General features: G+C 38.6%; 1 protein-coding gene across 1 annotated transcript in view; it reads right to left on the bottom strand.

The window, feature by feature from the left end:
• LOC145845187 (uncharacterized) overlaps positions 1-18,332 on the bottom strand; it is a 204,207-nt gene that overhangs the window by 160,346 nt on the left and 25,529 nt on the right. Inside the window, exons 44-60 of the mRNA XM_082952610.1 lie at positions 18,116-18,256; positions 17,635-17,781; positions 17,201-17,392; positions 16,755-16,943; positions 16,065-16,213; positions 15,834-15,969; positions 15,098-15,541; positions 9,030-14,693; positions 8,351-8,692; positions 7,265-7,309; positions 6,453-6,558; positions 6,056-6,218; positions 4,200-5,739; positions 1,796-2,581; positions 1,195-1,265; positions 821-966; positions 675-751 (exon numbers count right to left, since the gene is read on the bottom strand). Coding sequence (XP_082808736.1) covers positions 675-751; positions 821-966; positions 1,195-1,265; positions 1,796-2,581; positions 4,200-5,739; positions 6,056-6,218; positions 6,453-6,558; positions 7,265-7,309; positions 8,351-8,692; positions 9,030-14,693; positions 15,098-15,541; positions 15,834-15,969; positions 16,065-16,213; positions 16,755-16,943; positions 17,201-17,392; positions 17,635-17,781; positions 18,116-18,256 — 10,338 coding nt within the window. The remainder of the gene's footprint in view (positions 1-674; positions 752-820; positions 967-1,194; positions 1,266-1,795; positions 2,582-4,199; positions 5,740-6,055; positions 6,219-6,452; positions 6,559-7,264; positions 7,310-8,350; positions 8,693-9,029; positions 14,694-15,097; positions 15,542-15,833; positions 15,970-16,064; positions 16,214-16,754; positions 16,944-17,200; positions 17,393-17,634; positions 17,782-18,115; positions 18,257-18,332) is intronic.

Consider the following 18,332-nt stretch of genomic DNA (forward strand, 5'->3'; position numbering starts at 1 on the left):
GCAAACAGTTTAGAGAAACTTTAAGTATAAAAATTTTTAAGTAATTTTTTGGTCCAGCTACAGTTTAGTATTAAAAGTACAATGTTGACTTAGTTTAATTCAATAACAAATATGCTTGTGTACTTAAACTAAGCTCCAAACAAGTTTTACTTAAGTTAGTTTTATGTTATTTAGCAGAACATGCATTTAAACTTATCTTAAACCTTTACAACGATTAAGTTTTTATATAAATGTACATACTAATTAAACTTACATACGAATACGAATCTAGAAACAAAAACTATTAAAATTTTCTGTCGAGTTATTTAAACTTGTAAGTTAGCTGATATCATGAAGTAAATGTCAATTCTTATACCAATATATAAAATTTTGACAGTTTGTGATTTAATACTGAAAGTTTTTTTAGACTTTAAACCTATTTACATTCATTTTTTTAAAGATAAAAATTTGGTTAATAAAATAATTTATTTGGCATTAAAGTTTGGCATAGCTTTTATCGGAATTCATTCCGCCTACTTGCATACTGAATTACTTTTATAGGTATTATAAATATTTTTTTACAATAAACAGAATAAAACAAAATTGATAATAAAAAAGTATGTGCTAAACGAGTGTAGTAAAAAATCACAAAAAAGTGCAACACTAGGTGGTGTAATTGAGAAATTATTACCGACCAATCACGCGCAAGAACGCAGAACACGTGACTTCTCCGAACTCGTTTGCCGCCGTCACTGAATATTCCCCGAAATCGCTGAAATAAATAAATTAGTTTCAATATATTCTAATAAAAAATGTTGAACTTAAAACATTTGACTGTTACCTGTGCTTGACTTTTTTGATTTCTAGGTAAGGTTTGGTTAGTGAATTTCCTATTTTGATTCCTACTTTTTCTGACAATTCTTTACCGTCCTTGTACCAAGTTATGTTTTTGGAGTTTGCGTGTTTCAACAAGCATTTTAAACGAACCTGTGAAAAGGTTTAAAGTTTAAATTTGTTCGTGATTAGGTATTGATCAATGTTAATGTATTCAAAATACAAATTTCATAAACTAATAAAAAACTAAAATCTTTTACAATTTTTAGTTGTTTCTCCTTTAAAGATCAATAATAGGTTTATACTAAAAAGTTTTAGTTACTTTATCGAAAATATAACAGATATAACAGACAAAAAAACTAAGTTTTTTTTTATTCTTACTTTATCTCCGTGTTTTACTTCCGCTGCAGACAGCTCTTTTGTGAATATCGGTGCTTCTAAAAGGTAGTCATCTACAAAAAGATTTTGTTAGAGTTAACAGTTAATGATTTATTTTCGACTTGCAGTGTGTTTTTTGCATAACAAGCAAGTGCTTATTTGTGGATCTAATTTTACGCTACTTATGAATGTTTGTGGATAAGATGATAGTAATTTTATTAAATGCCCTTTGCAATTTTAAATTGTGCTTTACATTATTAAATGCTAAATAAACTGAAACAATTAAGAAAATCACATTAAAAACATTTTTCACACAAAGTACGTATTCATAAGGCATAACAGAACAGTTATACTTGTTTTAGTATCTAACCAAAACAAGATTTATCAAAAAACATCATTAATGAAGTAAATTTTCAACTTTTTTGCTAAAATAAAACAACAAACAATTTCGTGAGTACTTGCAACTACAGTTATAATGTTTATGTGCTAAAAATCTAAGTGCAAGTTTTTGTGCGGCTGCTACTTTAAAAACCAGTGAAATGTGCACTTTCAACTCGAAAAACCAGTGTTTTTTTTCAAGTGAGTTCACCCTTTTTAGTAAAACCTTCAATTTCATCTTTCATTTGTTTTCTCCACGTATCGTCATCGCTACTGTTTGAAATTTTCCGTTTGTTGGTCGGAACTTCCTTTTCCTCTGTCTGCACTTCCCTATCAACTAGATTCTGCGAGGGTTTATCAACGAACTGGTCGTGCTCACTGCTCACCACCAACGTCGCTCTGCACTGAGTGCTCCCCTTCTCGTTTGAAGCCAGAACCTTGTATACTCCTGAGCTCGAACTCATGCTGCTGCTTATTATCAGGCATCCCGCTTCGTTTCCATCGCTGATCACCTCGATCTTGTCCTTCATCGGCTCGACGGGCTCGTTGTTCCTGAACCACTGAACGCTCGTTTCGCAGCTGCTCGGCTTGAGGGTGTAGACGAAGTGCGCGGGCTGGCCCTCCGCAACGGAGCAATCCGAGATTGTCTTCAGAAATTCCGGAGGCTCGGTTTGAAAGCTTTTGTTATCATCCGCAGCTTTTTTGATGGTTTTTATTTCTTCCCTGATCACGGTCTTGATCTTGTCCGACCAGTTCTCGGTGAGCGCCATTTTGTACAGCGGCTCGTCCTGGCTCGCCGCCGAGTCCGACTCGACTTCGTCGTGTTTCCTCTTCGCGTCGCCCTCGTGCGGTGATTTAATTAGCTGCTGAATTGACTTGGAAAATAAATTGACCGCATGGTGGCCTCCCTTCATCACCATGGACGGGTGGCTCATCAGCACGTCTCTGGTGGCAGAGGAGCTTTGACGATCTTCTTCCGTTTCTTCTTCTTCCAGATCGTCTTCGATGATATCTATGTTTGAATAAGGATTTAAATTTTCTCGTAAACGTTTTAGTAGAACGTGCGCGTTTTTTGTACTAATTTCACTGAAAAAAAAAGTTCTGCTAAGATGAAAATGTTGACTGATCTGAAAGCTGAGTCTGTCTAAACAAAACGTGTAACTAAACTAAAGCGTCTAAGTTTTAATGAATTTTTAACAACTGCGGTGTGTTGAACTTCAAATGCACTTGAAGACTGGTTCGTATGAAATCTAAAAAAATAATACCAGTTTCAAAACTCTATTATTTTTGTCTTTTTAAACTAACACTCAACTCTAAAACATCAAGCAAAGCAACATTATGCACATTCGTTAGCGTTAGACCATTCCAAAAATCCAGAGTATTTAAGAAATAAAGATGACTTTGTTTATTTTAATAAGTTTAAAAAAATTTAAACATTATTAGACATAATTAAAATTTTACAAAATATTTTTTGAAGTGAAAATAAGTTTTTCCTTTAATAGATAAAAAAGTCAGAAAAAAACTCTCTATTTGTTATTGTTTGAGGAGAATCTTTGTTTTAAGAATTTAACATGCTTGCAAAATGTTTAACAAACTCTCAAATAGCTTTTTGACTAGTTTTGATATGTGAATAAATGTCATATCATGCCGTGAAATTATAGTCTTATAGTTAAGTACTGATAAAATTTGTTAGTATTACTTTGGGTTTCCAGTAACACACTAAACTATATATCGTAGTAGGCTTTTTTGATACTTAGTTTTAGAATTTATTTGTCCTGTTTTACATCAGTGCCATAAGAAACACCTAATCTTATACAAAAACTGCTACGAGCGGTTTAGTTGTTATATTTTGAAAGAAACAATCGGCAATAACCTAGTGGTAGTTTAAAATAAAGTCTTACAATAAATAAAAGTGTTTTACACAAGTTTAGAAAAAATATATACGTATAACAACAAAATAAAACTAGTTTATGTATAACTTTATTCTATCAATACAAGCATTCGAGTGATAAATGTTTAATTTTTAAAACATCTATTTTCAGCATGCAAAAGTATGTTTTAATGCTAATGAAGCTCACATGTTAATATATTTTGATAAAACAATGGTGTATGTGAATAAAAACTAAATTTAATTAAAACTCTACAGAAACATTTACATGTAAAATATGCTGATAAGATTTTTTTAACTATTAACATTCTAACTTATATGTGTCAAAAATTTAAGTAAGTTAGTAAAACAAAAATAATAAAATGTAAAATAAATAAATCACTAAACAAAAATGGCTTAATTTCGATATGAAACTTAATAAATATAAAGAAAAAAGCATTTGTGATACACAAAAACGTTTGACAAAAATCATGCATAGTTATTTTTGTAACTAAAACTTTTATTCCAGCTGGTAAAACTGATATCTAAAAAAAATCTACACTATAGTTTTTTTTTTTCAAAACATTTTCTATTACTATTTAAATACTTTTACTTGTAAAATATTTTTGGTATTCTTAGCTTATGGTTTTTTACCAAAAAAATTCGAGCACAGTGAAAACTTTTATCTTAAGACAAAATTTGTAAAACTTCAAAAAGGAAAGTGCAATATTTACTTTAAACTTATTTTTAGGTTTTTACTTACCTTTTTTAAAAGCTTTTTGATTTTTTACTGTAACGTTAAAAGTTTGCTTAAAAAGTTGTTTTTTATCACTTTCAGCAACAAAAACGTATTTGCCAGTGTGTTCAGTTTGAAAGTTATTTATTGTCAGCGAATATAAGTCTTCATTCATTTTATTGGACAGCTGAATACTATCACTCATATTTTTTACTTCAACGCCGTCCTTAGTCCAGGAGCACTTTTCTGGCTTTTTATGCTTTAAGCACGGACATAGGACTAGCTTTTCTCCCAAAGTCCCAAAACAATTTTCGGTCAGCTTATCGTTCACCAACTTGTCTTTTTTACCCTTGGAAATTTTTGGTGACAAACTAACAACACCATTAAATTCGTCACTGGACGAAACTACCATATCAGCTATCAAGGTAGTGCAGCTGGAAGTTGAAATGTCACTAGATGAGCTGTTGAGGAGAATTGACAAGTGCTTGCTCGACTCATCATCTGTAAAAACGTCGCAAGTCCCGTCCAAAAACGAAATGTCTTTGGTGGCAATGGTGTCGCAGTCTGAAAACACGCTCGTGTCGTTGCTGCCTGCTGGAGATGTGTCATATTGATGTGTTGAGGCGGAAATACAATCATCAGCAGGAGATGGGCCACCTAGATGCGTTGAGGTAGACGCGCAGTCATCAATGACTATCTTAGGAGCGTCTGTTCGAGATGGGATCTTACCTGAACCACTTGCTTCAAGGTCATCGTCACTCAAAGTTTTGTTGTGATGCGTTGAGGCGGAATTGCAGTCAACAACAACGATCTTTGGAGCGTCTGTTTGATTCGTCATTTTGTCCGTGCAACCACTCGTCTTAGGAGGATTTATTTCAATCGGTATATTGTCCATCGAACCACTTGTTTTAGGCTCTGCGATGCTCAAAGTTTCGAACACGGCGTCGTTGTCCTGCAGATCGTTCCTGCTGCTGCACCTTGTTGGCAGTTTCGTGCTGGTGCTTCGAGGGGAGAAGTTTTCGGGTATGGATCCGTTGAATGAGTTGAGGAAGGAGCAATCTTCCGTTCCTACCGTTTCGCAGTCGGAAAACATGCTGATCGTAGTTGATTCATCCAAGTTATCGCTACTCAGTTTCTTCAGTCTGTCTTCCAAAACTTTTTCACTGTTGCATTTATCAGAAGAAAGATCGTTCAAATCTAGCTTGGGTAGTCTTTGCTTGTCATTCGGAGCTAGGTTGTTTCTAGTACGCGTTTTCAGATGCCTGCTCTTGTGGCTGTTGCTTCTGATTTTGGGCTTTAAAGGATACGAACGCCTGTTTTTCGGTTTAAGCTCTTCCACACTTTCCTCTCTTATTGATTCATCCTTGCTTGGTATCGGCAAGCTTTTGCTCAAGTCGTCTTTTTTAACTCCTAGTGAAAATTTGGTGGCAATGTTTCCTTCTTCGTTTGAGACGGTGACTTTGTATTCGCCGCTGTAGTATTTTTGAAACTTTTTAAAAGTCATTATTGCGTCATAAGAGAACATTTCCCTGTTCAGCTCGATTCTTCTCATTATTTCTGAACCGAACTGTAGAAAAAAATTGAAATTTTGAGTCAAATTTACAACAAAGACTTATTGCGTTTATTTTAACACTAAGTAAAAAAATCATTTTTTGTAGTCTTTAACGACTTTAATGAACTAGCCAAGTATATTAAATAATTTCTTAATTTTAAACCATATATTACTCTTTGTTATTTCTTATATATAATTAATAATTACATTTTAACTCATTCCACAAAAACTACGACAGGCATAAATATATTCCACTTTATGTATTTGAATTTATTTTAAATGTTTTTAAACATATTTATTGTATGATAATTAACAACTGCTAGCTAGTAACCTTTTCATCGTTAAAATACCACTCGACATCCGGTTTTGGACTGGCAACAAACGTGCACTTAATTCTGAACCTTTCATCTACTGGAACATCGTATGAGCGTTTTGGCTTGATGAGAAACGCCGGTTTGACGTTGTTCGCTTTTGATCTGGCTTTAGCAACTGGCCTGAAAAGGTTTTGTTATTCAAATTCTTATTTTTTTATAAAATTATTATCTTGTAAACTTATTTATAAAACAATGTTTCACTGAACTAATATTTGTTATTAACAACATTCTAAATTACAATAAATAGTCGAAAACTGAAATAAAATTTATAGAAACATTAAGCTTAGCTTAAGTTTACAAACTATATTTAAACTATATGTTTTGTGATTTAGTCAAAATGTTTCAAGTACAAACTTGGCTACGTCAAGTGTTTCCTTGAGGGTAGGCTCAATGTAAAAATGATAGATCTTTGCTCCGTACTTTAAATCGAGATTGTGTAAGTTGATACTTGATGTTTTATCTGTCATTATTAATAACGTGTTGAAGTAACAAATATAATTGTAAGTATATTGGAATTATATAAATATTTTAATTTAAAAAATAACTTGAGGTAGTTTAATTTGAATTATTGTAATGCTTATATTCAGAATTATGAGTCATACTAGCTTTATCTAAAAATCACATCAAGAAAACATATAAAAATGTTTAGAGATTTAAAATAAAGAGTAAACTAAGAAGAAATGTTGTAAAAATCTCACCTTAAAAATGGTAGCAGAAGAAATTGAAACAGAAAGGAGGAAGAATTAATTGTGCATTTGATTGTCGTTGAAAGGGGTAAAAAAATCAAACTTCAATAAAACTTGCGTCAAAAACAAAAGAAACGAATAAAGCTGTCTTTAAATAAATCAAACTATGCTGAAATCTAACATCTTTCAACAGTCTACTATAGTAACTGCTGTACGAATCAAACAAGCTAATTTTTCTAAAATATATTTTTTCTGATGAAATGCAAAGAAAATATAAAACAGTTAGGAAAACAAAACAAATAAAGTAACACATTTTTTTTTAAGTCGCATAATAAGCAGAAAAATGAGAAATATAAAAAGTAGTATGTATTGTGTACGGACTTAGAAGGTTTTATTTAAAGATTTTATTAAGTTTTAAATAATAATAGTTGTCTATATATATAACATTTAGAAAATCACTACTTATACATGTATTCTTACCGTCTTCATTATCTTTGATTTCTGATTTTCTTGAACTTTCTTCTTCTGTTGAAAATTATTTTGTTAAATTGTCTTAAGTACAATAATAATAAATACTTTTGCAGAATTTAACACAAAAACAGTATGACTCCATTGAAATATATACAGGAAACACTGCAAAATAAAACTAGAATGAAATGATAACGAATGTTTATATTATAACTAAACGCGTTTTTTTTTCTCATGCTAACTTTAGAATTATTCTGTTTATGCACGTTTTAATGAAACTGCTGAAACACACAAATACTTGAAAAAAACAAGCAAAATTAAAGTCTCTTAACAAAAAAAGAAGAAAAACTTAAATTAAACTTAAACACAATAGATGAAATTTCTAGCGAACTTCTCCTTATGGATAATGCTTATTGAAAAAAACAGTGTTCTATCCATAAAATATTAAATAAATGTTTTAACTGTTTAGAAGTAATACTATGAACATAGCTCACTTCATTTTACTTTAAATAATCTTGAAAAAAACAAAGCAGCAAACTATGAGTAGATTAATAACTTTTTTGTAAAACATTAACACGAAATGTATGTAAAATAACATGAAAGAAAACTTTTAATTTTTAAACCACGTTTAAGCGAACCAAAATAGGACCTTCGTTATTTTAATATAATACCTGTATGACTGTGTCAACATGCAGTCTGAACTGATTCTAAACTGTTGATCAGAAGATTTGTGTTCGCGACTTTACACGCTTTTCGCGCGCGAACATCCTGTAATGTTCACAACACCCTTTTTGCATTATGAATCTTTGTTGAAAAACACATAAAATCGAAATAAGTTTATGTAAAACAAGATGAAACAAGTAGCTATTAAAAATGCCCTTCAGCAAACCAAAACATGAATTTGAGTAACTTTTGTATTAGGTATACATGTAGGTATTATGTACACACACAAATTAATGTTCTTTATTTTGTACTGGTTTGATTTTTTTCCACGCATGAACACAAAGTTTAAGCAATGAATCTGCACTCCTCCCCACAAATGGACCAAAAACACACGTTAATGATATTTTCACGCATGAGTTCACACCCTCCCGTCACCTCGGTCGAAGAACACGTGGGTGCTCGAGCTGGCCACCTCGCCCCCGAACTCGTCCCGCCCCACGCACGTGTACACCCCGCTCATCTCTACCCCACCTCCGCCTTCCCTCGCCTCCAGCCGCGCCCGCGTGTCCCCGTCCTCCGTCTTCCACGACGACTTCCTGAACAGCTTCGGGTTCAGCGGCTCGCCGTCCCTCCGCCACTCCACGGAGGAGGATCCCGACATGACGCACTCCAGCCGCACGTCCTTCTCGTTCAGGGTGGGCGATTCCACGGGCCGGAGGACGGACGGGGGTCGGTCCGTTGAGGAGGACCGCTGCTGCCAGTACGACTTTCTCTTTTCTGTGGGAGAAATGATGAATGAAGTCAAGGCATTTTTGAAGCAAAATAAGTTGTTCGCTTTAATATAGGCAGTATTAATGTTTGTGTACAAAAACAAAAAATATTAGTTTTTTGGTTTTAATGTATACCAGCTTGAGTTTCTTGAAATAACTGTAATTTTAAATACGGTCAGCTTAATTTTCTTTATAAAGTTTTTTTTTCTATACATATTTAAAATAAAGTAACATTGAAAAATTATAAGGAAAAATAAATAAAATATCGACAAAATAATTTTGAACAAACAAGCCATCTTTTATGTAACGTTTATAAAAAATATATCAAAAAAGCTCTTACTAACCGACTCTGAGCGTCGCTTCGCAGCTCGCCGACCCGTGAGTGTTGCAGACCCAGCACTTGACGCTGCATCCGTCATGCTCCTTCCTGCTCGGCCGCTCTATGATCAGCGTGTGTACCCCGCACACGTCATCCACCAGGATCGAGTACCCCACCTGAGCCGGCCTCACCTCCGTCTCGTTGACCGTCCACCTGACCAGCCCCAGCCCTTCCACCTGGCACGTGAACTCGGCCGCTTCGGACTCGAAGCACGATTGCGCCGTGAGGGACTTTTTGAAGCACGGCGCGAAGCTTTCCGGCGCCCTGGTCGGCTTGGGGGTGACGGGGTAATCCCCGATGACGGAGAACTCGACGGTGGACAGACTGTCTTGGGATCGCATGTTCGTACTGACGCCCTGCCACAGCTCCTCCTCGCAATACTCCACCTTGCTGGGAGTGGACACGTAGCTCTGACCGCATTCGCTCTCGTCCGTTACTTCGTCGATTTCAATGAAGCTCTGCTGGGACTCTTCAACGATAATCTCCTCGTCGCTTTGCTGCGTCACAATCGGTTCTACTTCCTTTTCGATTGCTTTTTCATAATTATCTTTGCTTTCCTCTGTCTTTATATTAGTTTTTGCAATTTCAACTTTCGGTTTGTTTTTTGTCTTTTTTAATTTCCTAGACTTTTTCAGGGTGCTAGATTGGTCTTGTTCAACTATATAGCTACTCTCTATATGTGTTTTATTTGAACTTTTATTTTCTAATGAAATTTTTTCATTACGTGTACTAGTTTTCAATTTAGCTGCACTTTCTGAAGATTTATTGGATTGTACAACATCTTTTTTGATTTTGATTTTTTCTGTGTTTTTTAAGTTTTTTAAAGAAGTTTTGTTTTTGTTTGACTTTAATTTTTTTGACGACTTTTTGGTTGCTTTAAGCTTTTTCTTCTCAGTTTTGTTTTCTTTACCAGTTTTAGTTACTTCAGATGCCTTGGCTATTTTATCACTCTTCTTAGTATGTTGCTCATTTTGAGAAAGTGAAGTTTCATTATCTAAAATAGAGGTTTTACTTTCAACAAACTGCTGTTTGGCCTCTTTAAAAGCCGAAAGCGCGTCGACCGATCTTTTTTCTTCGACTTTTTCCCTGTCTTCCTTCTGCAATCCCATCGACGACCTCTTCAAGGACTCCATCTCGCTCTCTGCTTTCGCGGTGTCGGTCAACTTGCTCTCACTCGCCGCGCCTTCCAACCTCTCGTGCTTGCTCCTTTCCTTCCTGAAGTTGTGCGTCCTGTAAACTTCTTCCTTCTCCACCGACGTCAGGGACGAAGATTCTTGCAAGTCTTTGTCGACTTCACTGAAAAAAGACTCCCTGTTCATTTCAACTGTTGAAGATTGCGTTTCTCCTTCGAACCTGGACGCGCTCGAGTCGCGCGACCTGAACCGCTGCTCGCTGGCGTCCCTCGACCGCAGCCCGCTCCTGATCTGCGCCAGGCTCCTCCTGTTGGCCTCCTCCGTGTCGTCGACGACCTTCTTGTCTTTTTGCACCGTCCTCAGGTTCTTCAGCGCCACCAAGGACTCGTTCCTCCGCTTCGCCTTCGAGTACCTCGCCAGCTCCACCTGCTCCTCAACCTGCTGGTTCGACCTGCCGGAAGTTCGGCCCCTCTGCCCTCCTGAAGGTTTCGGAGGCAGCGTCTGGTCGGCTTCGGGCCTCGAGTCGCTTTCCTTCCTGCGCAGTTTCGGCTTCTTGGTTGTTTTCGACTGCCTGACCAGCTTTTTACCGGATTTGTTCGCGCTTTTTGAAATTTTCGAGTCGGAAGATTTTGTTTTGTTTTTAAGTGAGGACTTTTTGCTTGAGCTTGATTTTTTTATTTTGCTTGTCAAACTGCTTTCAGCCGTGCTTTTGCTGACTGATTGGTCCTTTGTTTTTATCAGTTTTTCAGTTTTTTTCTTAAGATCAACAGCAGTTGTTTCATTTTTATTTGATGTCTCTTCAATAGAAGTAGCTATTTTATCAATCAAACTTTCTTTATCACTTTTTGAAGCTTGTTCGTAGTTGATGTTATTTTTATTAAAGCTTTGTTTCTTACCTTCAGATATCTTGTATTGCTCTGATTGAATATTTTTCTTGTTTGCAACTAGATTCAAACTAACCTCGTCATTTTTTATACTGCTATGTACCTTGCTATTAACCAATTTATTTATATTGTTGCTTTGTTTACTTTGATTATTCTGTTTATTTGTTTGAGTATTTAAACTAGCATTTTTTGAAGTAAGATTAGAGGGAGCTTTTGAGTCTGAAGCATTTTCGTCTTTTATTTTATTTTCAAATAACTGGTTATTTGCTTCTTTAAAACTTTTAACTATAGACTCTTGCTTTTTCAAGCTGTCTTTAAGCGCTTCAGATATACCATCTTTTATATTTTCTGATTTTGTTTCACAAAGTTTGATTAAAGCTTCTAATTCGTCTAGTTTGTTTTTTGACTCCTTATTTGTATTATCAAATTTATCTTTAAAAGCACTGTCATCATTTTCAAGTTTTAAACTTTCACAATTGTCTTCAATATGAGAGTCAAAAGTGCTTAAACTTTCTATGTTAGACCGATTTGTATTCTTTTGTTCAATGGTTTTTTCTGACTCATACAGTTTATTATCTATGTTTTTATTAACATTAAAATCATGTGTGTTATTGTTGTATTCAAAAGTGTTTTCTGAGTTATTTAGTTTGTTATTTGAATTTATACCTATATTAAACATGTTTGGATTATTGTGTTGTTCAAAAGCATTTTCTGACTCATTTAATTTAATTTTGGACATTTTATCAACATTAGAATTGTTTGTACTTTTGTGCTTTTCAAAAACACTTTCTGACTCGTTATTTTCTAAATTTTCATTTACATAAAAGTTATTTGTTTTATCAAATTGTTCAAAACTTTTATTTGGTTCATTAAGTTTTCGTTCTAATTTTGTATCTGTATTTATATAATATGTATTTTCTCTACTTTCTGTACTAGTATTTGAAATGTTATAACCGTCATCTATGTTGTTACCACTGGGTGTTTGCCCCGGCGACTCAGTACCTTGCCTTGAGAAATCATCCGAATCATTCTCAAAAGTAAGATCTTCTAAAGATGCCGGGGCCCCGAAGTTTCCCAACAGACGGTTGTTTGGGCGCTTTCTACCTGAGAACACGTCACGTGACTCCTCTTTTATACCTGATTGGCTCTGCTGCTTCCTCTGCTGCTCCTCAACGAAGCTCTTCATCTGCCTCCGGTCGCTCACAGTCGCCAGGTAGTCCTGCTTCATCTGCCGCATCTTGCTGCTCACGCTCTCTCCCTTCGCTTCTTCCCTCTCCTCCTTCCTGCCGATCACCGGCTGCCTCACCTCCTCGGCCACCTCCTTCAGCTCCTCCTCCCCGACAAACACCATCTCGAAACCCCTCCTGCGCGGGTTCCACCTCCTCCGCCATCCGTCTTTGAGCGAGCTCGACACGCTGTCCGACCTGACGCAGTCGCACGTCTCCGGCCTCCTCCTCGCGTCGAGGTCGTACGCGAGCTTGGAAGGAGGCCGCTGCATGGTGGAGGAGGAGCAGATCGAAAACGTGTCGTCGTCCGACATAAGGTTCTTGATCTCGTCCACCGACTGCTGCGAGTCGGCTATGGAGCTCATTTCGTCGTACCTCCGCTCGTACGTTTTTGTCGTGGCAGCCGGGGGCACGACTCCGCCAAAGTACTCCATGTTGATCCTGCGCAGCTCCTGCTTCTTCTTCTCCTTGCTCTTGGCTCGAGACTCTTTCTTGTCGTCCGACTCGGCAAAGACTATCTCGAAGGCGCGGGTTCTCGGGTTCCAGCGGCGCTTCTGGGTGAAGACGTCCGACCCGCTCGGCGACTGCGTCCTTATGCAGTCGGTGGAGGCCGGCCGCTTGTAAGGGTTCACCAGTTTTTCCAGGTCGACGTCGTTCAGCTCGGTGATCCTGGCGCGGTCCTTGTCGTCTTCTATCATCCAGCCCTCCTCCACCTTGAACTCGGTCCTCGGCATGGGCTCGTTTATCAAGTCGCCCCTGTTCTCGTGCTGGTCCTGCTTGACGGTCGACACGAACTTTTCCCCCGTCGCCGGGTTGTACACCTCGTAGCTGATCCTCTCCTGCTTCGTCTGCAGCTTCTTGCCGTCGCCCTGCTGCTTGATCCGCGTCGTGGTCGTCGTCTCCGTCGTCTCCACCAGCACGATCTTGTTCTCCTCGTCGCCCAGCGCTTTCTCCTTGATGCCGGTGTGGTCCTCGGGCGGCAGCGGCATCGTGCTCCTGTCGTGCTTCAGGTGGTCCAGGGCGCTGTTCTTCAGGTTGTCCTTCAGCGACTTCCGCCTCTTCCTGGTGACGACGTCCTCGTACACGCTCTCCTCGGTCACGTACACCGACGGCTTGAACTCCTCGACCTGCCGCTCGTCCAGCGACTCGGTCGGCGTCGTCTGCGTCTCGATCTCGTGCCTCCCCACCACGCTGCTCTCCTCCTCCTGCAGGACTTCCTCGTACAAGGACTCGTCCTCCGACTGCGCCGACGACCGCTCGAACATCAGCTCCTTCTTCTCGGCCGACTTGTACTTGACGGGCTGCGGCTTGGGGAAGGTAAAGACCATGGGAGGCGGGGTGCGACGCTCCCTCAGCATCAGCTTGAACTCGGACCTGGAAATTTCGGGAGGAGGTTTCGGCTGTTCCTCTTCCTCGGGCTTTCCTTCGTCGGATGAAAACTCAAGCGCCTTCGTCAGCTGCTTCTCCTGGTTCAGGTTCTCGTTGACCGTTTCGACTTCTTTTTCTTCTTCAATTTCTTCTGGTTCGGCTGTCACGGGTCTTCCCACTTGCGCGCTGAACAGCGAAGGAGTTATGGCTCCGTGGCCTCCTCTTATCTTCATGCTCATCACGCTCCTGCTTCTCTCCTCCTCTTCCTCTCGCACGTCGAAGGGAATCTCGTAGTCGGCCTGAGCGTTCAGGGAGTACTGAGAAAGGACGCTCTGGCTGTTCTGCTGCCTCTCGTTGCTCCTGAACATGATGTTGACGGGAGAAAGGGCTCTCGTCTCCCGCATCGTCGCCGTCACCTCGCTGCGGTGCGATTCTCCTCGGTAGGGACTCGGAGACCTGCCTGCGTGGACGTCGAAGAGGGGCGGCGTCTGAAAGAGAACTCTTCTTTGCTGCTCCCTCTGGTGTTGTGACGCGTCTTCGTCTCCCATTATGACGTCACGCGCCTCCTGGATCGACTTGTGCAGCTCGTTGTAAAGAGCCTCCTCGTCGAACGCGCGCTTCTCGAGAACCACCGTGGAAACCGGTGGGGAGGGAGACCTGCTCGACACCTTCAGGCGGATCTCCTGCCTGCTTTCCACCTCGCTCCTACCCCCCTTCCTGAACATCCTTAAACCTGGCGAAGGGGTTCTGCCCACCATGACGTTGAAACCGGGAGTTATTGATCTCTGGACGGCCGGCACCTGCATTGTGTAGGTGGTGATGTCCCTGTCCAGGAAGTGGTCGTAGCAGTGGCACATGGTGGAGCCCTGGCCCGTGTAGGTCATGTAAAAGTGACCTGCCATCGAGGACAGGCTGCCTAATCTGTCCACGTTCGCCGATTTCATGGTGACGTGGTGGACTTTGTTGAAGTTTTTCAACGTGTTGGTGGTCACTAACTTGCTACTTAAACTACTAGTAACTACTTACGTGAATGAAGACACAGTTTCCCGAATTCGTTTTATTTTTCATTGTGACGTCATACACACGATAACAGAGCAGCGATTGATACAGCCATGGGGGAAGCAGCAAAGAAACATGTAAAAAAAAAAGTTATAGTAAGTAGAAGGAAAAAAGGCTTTTTATATAAGGCATGCTAAATAAAAACTATGAAAAATTTTGAAAAAAAGATTTGTGTTAAACTTTTCTAAGAAAAAATGACTGTATCAAATCGCGCTACACAAACAAAAAAAAGTTAAATAAATACAGATATTAATTTGCTGCCAAAACAACTCTTAAAACACAAATCAGATTCAAAAACAAAAGTCTTAAAACAAAAATTTTAAGCAGCTGCAGCGGCGGGCGAGTAGTTGACAAGGAATTTACCTTCCGTCTCCCTTCGCCTCGTGTCCTCCCTGGCAACGACGTTGGTGGCGCTGACGACGCGCCCCAGCTTGTTGCTGGCCACGCACTCGTACAACCCGACGTCCTGCTCCTGCAACTGGGACACCACCAGGCACGAGGTGTACTCGTGGTCCCTCACCTCGTACGAAAACCTTCTCCGCATGTCGATTTTCCCGCCATTTTGGTACGGGCGGATCGGCTGCCCGTCCTTGTACCACGCGACCTGCGGGTCGGGGCACGCGGAGAACTTGACCCTCAACCGGGTTTCCCCGTTTTCGGGGTCGACCCGCATCTTTTCGACGACGGTGGGCGAGAACTCGACTTCCAGCACTGGTACGGGGACTTTTATCTCGTAGGGGGTGCGCGACTCGAACCTTTCGATTTGCGTCACAAAGCCCTGCTTCTGCTTGTCTAGCTTCAGTTTTTCTGAAATGTTAAAAACAAAGTGAGTTTTTGTTGAAGAGTTTGCAGATTTCAAGGCATTCCAAATGATTTCAAACTCACAGCAAGCTTTGAGTTTAGCATGACGAAACCCACTGTTTATGAAAATCCAATCTGATGACTTTTATTTTTGATTACATGACAATATATTAAAAAATCAACCTACTAAACAAACAACAAATTGCGCCAGAAAAGTATAATGCAAGCAAAAAAACATACTTGGAAAAAATCTCAACCAAAACAAACACTTCATGATGATAACTGCAGATTATTTTACCTGTAACTTCCAAGTCAGTGCTGCTGATTGCTTCACCGCAGCTGTTCAAAGCGTGGCACCTCACTTCACCTGAATCTTGCACCCTGGAAGACTCTATAACCAACCAGCATTGGCCTGTGCTGCTCAACCGCCCGCACTGTGATAAGTTAGAACAAAGTTAGAACTGCTTCTTACAATGTTAACTTTACGTTCAAATTGTTTTCGTTCTTTAAGTTTTAGGATGTCTACCACACAGACCTTGTTTCTGTTAGTTATGTCCTCGCCATTCAGAAACCACCTGACACCGAGCCGGTCTCCTTCTATGACGCAGCTCATTCTAACTATGCTGCCCTCTATGACGTGCAAAGGCTGCAACGGGCTCAAAACTTTTGGCGGCAAAACTGGAATGATTAGGTTGTTTATAAATTTCTTCTTAACATGTGGAATGATATAAAATGATGGTGATGTGATTTTTTTTCAAAAAGCAAAAAAAAAATTGAGTTCTTTTTTTTATCTTAGCTTTCCACTTAATTTTCAAATAATTTAGCAAATATATGGCTCCCTCCAATAAAAGGTATCAAAAAGCTAACTTTGTTGGCAAAACTAAAATGTTTAAACTTTGAAAACATTTATATAAAGGTTAAATGAGCAGAGGATAGAAGCTGAACAAGCATATGAAGACGCAACAGTTTCGTTACTCAGATCAGAATCAAGTTTAAATTAAGAGTTCTTTTTTTTAACTGTGAACTACGATCATGACTTGCTTTCTTTATTTTATAAAACAAAATGAAAACATACAGATGAAACTGATTCCTGTTTTTTTTTCTAAAATAATAAATTCAAAACAAAAAAAAAGGAACAAAATTCTAACTGAAACGAACACTCTGAATGATTTCAATGAAGTCAACCAAAACACAAACAAGCCTCATTTTACGAGCTTACTTTCGATGTTGAGTTTGGCCTGCGAAAGCGTTTTGTTTACCGAGTTTGAAACAATGCACTCGTAAGTGCCTTCGTCTTCCTCCTTGACCTCGGCAATTTCAAGCTGCAGCTTGCAACCGATGGCGGTGATTTTGTAGTTTTCACCGTTCTTTATTTCAACATCGTTTCGTCTCCACACAACTGTCGGATCTGATTGAAAGCAACGTGAAGGGATGTTAGAAATACTTTAGCATTTGATTATACAACATAGCTATTTAAACTGTCAATAAAAACAGTTTTAATTGGTGATTACGTAAAATACGTTTATCTAGTAACAAAAATATTTTAGCAAAACTTTGTATGTCATAAAAAAATGCATTAATAAAAGATATTATTTTCTACTAAGTGTTTGTTTAGTTTGAAAGCATTTATTTCAAAAGCATCTTCGACTTAAAACTCAGTCTTACTCGTTCCTGCAATTTCACAAGTAAATCTAGAGGTCTGTCCTTTCTTGGCGTGGAAGTCTTGAAGAGGCTGGATGATTTGGACAGCTTCCTCTTCTTCCCTCTCCAACATTTGCTCACCCTCAACATGTTTGACTTCTTCTATTTGTTCTTCATTTTGTTCCACTTCCTCGGTTTCTTCTTTTTCTTGTTCAGCTAAATTGAAACAAATCATGTCAGCAATTGTTTGTTATTTTTTTCAAAAAAATTCTTAATCGGTCAACAAAGTTTCTTATAGAATTTAAAATCTAATGCTTAAGACTTTAATAAAATTAATTAGACAGCAGAACACAAAGCAACATCAAGCACCTTTGTAACTTCTGCATAAAGCTTTTTACCACTCCAAAAATATACCTTTATACAAAAATCATAACAAATAAATTTAAATCAAAACTCACATTCAGTAGTAAATAGCAGTCCGGACGACCTGAAGCTTCCGTACTTGTTGGATGCCTCGCAGGTGAACTTCCCGATGTCCTGATTGCAGATGTCGGCAACCACCAACGTGAACTGCTCATCCTTTGTTTCCATCTTGTACTTTTCCCCTGAAAGACACCAGTTAGTACAAAAGTTTATGCTTCAGTAAAAGCACATTATTTCAGAGTTGTTAATCCTGACGCGAGAATATATGAATTGTACACACTTTTTAAACTTTATTCACTTTACGACGTTTTACTGCAATAACAGCTCATTAGATAAAAAAATGAAACAGTTCATACACAAGAACAATGGCTGTAAATAAGAAAGACAAAGATTAAGTATACTAACAAAACTCGCTAAAAAATTTCTCTGATAACTTAAAAATAAAAAAGAGAACAAAGCTTAACAAGCTTAATTATGTAGCATCAAAGTTTATTGCTGTTCGATTCAAAATCGCACCTTCAACTATCTCGCTGCCGTTAAACGACCACTTTACTTCTGGCAGCGGCCTCCCGTTGACCCTGACGCTGAAACGGGCTTCCTGTCCGCACTCCACTATGCAGTCGCGCATCTCTTGCGAGAAACTCGGCTCTTCGGGCGCTGTTTTATGATTTTTTTTTACTATAGCTTTATTACATAGAGAGAGAGCAATTTAAATGATACTAGACATATTTAC

The sequence above is a fragment of the Thalia democratica genome, chromosome 9, assembly GCF_965202585.1.
Source record: "Thalia democratica chromosome 9, ktThaDemo2.hap1.1, whole genome shotgun sequence".
Lineage (NCBI taxonomy): Eukaryota > Metazoa > Chordata > Thaliacea > Salpida > Salpidae > Thalia > Thalia democratica.